A 2,589-nucleotide genomic window follows, 5' to 3' on the forward strand; every position below is an offset into this window, starting at 1 on the left:
GCTGGCTGTCTCTCTGTAGAATAAATAAATAAAATCTTTTTAAAAAAATAAATAAAAAATAAATAAATAAAAATTAAAAAATAAAAATAAATAAAAAATAAAAATCACGTGGGTAATTTTTCTAAAATGTAGATTCCTAAGTCAATCCCAGTGCCTGAACCCACCCAAGACCCAAATGCATCAGGTCCACAAGCACTACTGAATGTGTTTCTGGTGACAGTGGCTGGAGGGCCAACCTGAGAAGCACAGTCCCACAGGACATAAATAAAGACACCGAGGGACCTGCAGGGTCAAACACACTCAGGTCTCATTCCCCCACCTCTATCTCCCACCCCCTCAATTCATTCAAGAAATCACCCAGAGAACTTCTGACTTACCCAAAGAGGCATTGTGACAAAGCTTTCTGTCGTAACATTCAAAGCCTTCCTTGGCCCTCCAGCCATAATTGCCGCCTTTCACAATGATGTCAATTTCTTCAAACCTATCTTGTCCCACGTCCCCGCAGAAGATCCGGCCTCGGCCCCGGCGCGTGACGGGGTCCCCTCGGTCCACAGCACAGCGCCACATGTTTCTGACCCCATAGGCATAGACCTCAGGGTGGGCCTCTGGCTCCACCACAAACGGATTGTCCGGGGGCACTCGGTATGGTCTGCCGTCTGCGCCTGCCCTGTTCACATCGATCCGTAACACTTTCCCCAGCAGAGAACTTCTGAAATAAAGAAGCCAGGAAACAGGCACAGGATGAATACCCAGAAATGCGACTGCCGGATCATTGGCTAGTTTTATCTGTAATGTTTTCGAAGCCTCTCCATACTGTTTTCCAGAGCAGCTCACTGTTTTGTATTACCGCCACCAGTATACGAAGGTCTCCACATCATCAGCAACACTTGCTGTCTTTTGTGTTTGGTATTTTGGGGGGGTGGGGGGAGAGCCATCCTAATAGACAGGAGGTGGTATCTTACTGCGGTTTTGATCTGCATTTCCCTGATGATGAGTGACACTGAGCATCTTTCACACACCTTTTGAACATTTGTTTACAAGATGAGTAAGTTCTAGAGATCTGCTGTACGTTGTCCCTATAATGAACGATATTGTATTTACACTTACAATTTTTTTACACTTAAATTTTTTAAGAGGGTAGATTTCGTGTTAAATATTCGAAATTTAAAACTAAATCAAATTATAAAATAGAAGCTAAAATAAAATGGCACCAGACCAGAGACTGTCCAGGAGGACCTACCGACAGTCAATGCTATATAACTACTAGGAATCACTGGAAAGACAGGATTTTTTATAGATATATACATGCATACACAAGATACATACATAAAGTCATGTCTATATGATAAAATATATAGATATATAGGATACAGATTTATGCAAAATGTTAAGACTTGCCAAGTTTTGGCTCAAGGAGAACTAGGCAAAGTTTCCTGGGATCCTGGCCCATATGACCCTGAGCAAGAAAGCTGCAGATTTGATTTTTAAAATGTTTTTGATGGGATGGTTTCTCTCAGGTTCGGTTTAACACTATGAATTTTTTTTTTTTTTGGAATATGAAACACTTCGTGAATGTGCGTGTCATTCCCGCGGAGAGGCCATGCTGATCTGTAACGATATGATTTAGTGTATGTGCAGCTGAAGCGAGTGCTAGTACTATGGATTTTTAAAAGGAGTTGGTTGGTTTATTCGTCCTCAGAGAGTACTGTGGTCATAGAGCGAGCAGAGCTTTCAGGGAGGTTCTGCCAGAGAGTGTGGTCTCTGGGCCTCCGTTTCTTCCCATGTAAAGCAGGGGAGAGAAACACTACCTCGCGGTGTGGTTGTGGTTTTAAGGAGTAAGTGAGTTACCTCGTGTGTAACAGGTGAGACAATTCATAACAGTTGGCCTTTGACAAATGTTGGCTCTTGAATACTTTTTTTTAAAGATTTATTTATTTATGGGCACCTGGGTGGCTCAGTCGGTGAAGCGTCTGCCTTCAGCTTAGGTCATGATCCCAGGGTCCTGGGATCAAGCCGCACATCAGGCTCCCTGCTCAGCGGGGAGCCTGCTTCTCTTTCTGCTGCTGCTCCCCTGCTTGTGCTCTCTCTCACACACACTCTCTCTCTCAAATAAATAAATAAAATCTTTTTTTTTTTTAAAGATTGTATTTATTTATTTGACAGAGATAGAGACAGCCAGCGAGAGAGGCAACACAAGCAGGGGAGTGGGAGAGGAAGAAGCAGGCTCCCAGCGGAGGAGCCTGATGTGGGGCTCGATCCCATAACGCCAGGATCACGCCCTGAGCCGAAGGCAGACGCTTAACCGCTGTGCCACCCAGGCGCCCCAAATAAATAAAATCTTTAAAAAAAAGATTTATTTATTTATTTGAAGGGGGGGCAGGGGCAGAGGGGGAGAGACAAGCAGACTCGCGACCTGAACCGAAATCAAGAGTGGGCCACTTAACCGACTGAGCCAGCCAGGTGCCCCTGTTAGCTCNGTAAAATCTTTAAAACAAATAAAAATAGGGGCGCCTGGGTGGCACAGAGGTTAGGCGTCTGCCTTCGGCTCAGGGCGTGATCCCGGCGTTGTGGGATCGAGCCCCACATCGG

The 2,589-nt window shown here is 44.8% G+C and overlaps 1 protein-coding gene across 1 annotated transcript in view; it reads right to left on the reverse strand.

Moving 5' to 3' along the window:
• The window catches only part of HHIPL2 (HHIP like 2), a 25,601-nt gene that overhangs the window by 14,375 nt on the left and 8,637 nt on the right, over nucleotides 1–2,589 (reverse strand). Inside the window, exon 4 of the mRNA XM_002914189.4 lies at nucleotides 378–709. Coding sequence (XP_002914235.2) covers nucleotides 378–709 — 332 coding nt within the window. The remainder of the gene's footprint in view (nucleotides 1–377; nucleotides 710–2,589) is intronic.

This window comes from Ailuropoda melanoleuca, chromosome 8 (assembly GCF_002007445.2).
Source record: "Ailuropoda melanoleuca isolate Jingjing chromosome 8, ASM200744v2, whole genome shotgun sequence".
Lineage (NCBI taxonomy): Eukaryota > Metazoa > Chordata > Mammalia > Carnivora > Ursidae > Ailuropoda > Ailuropoda melanoleuca.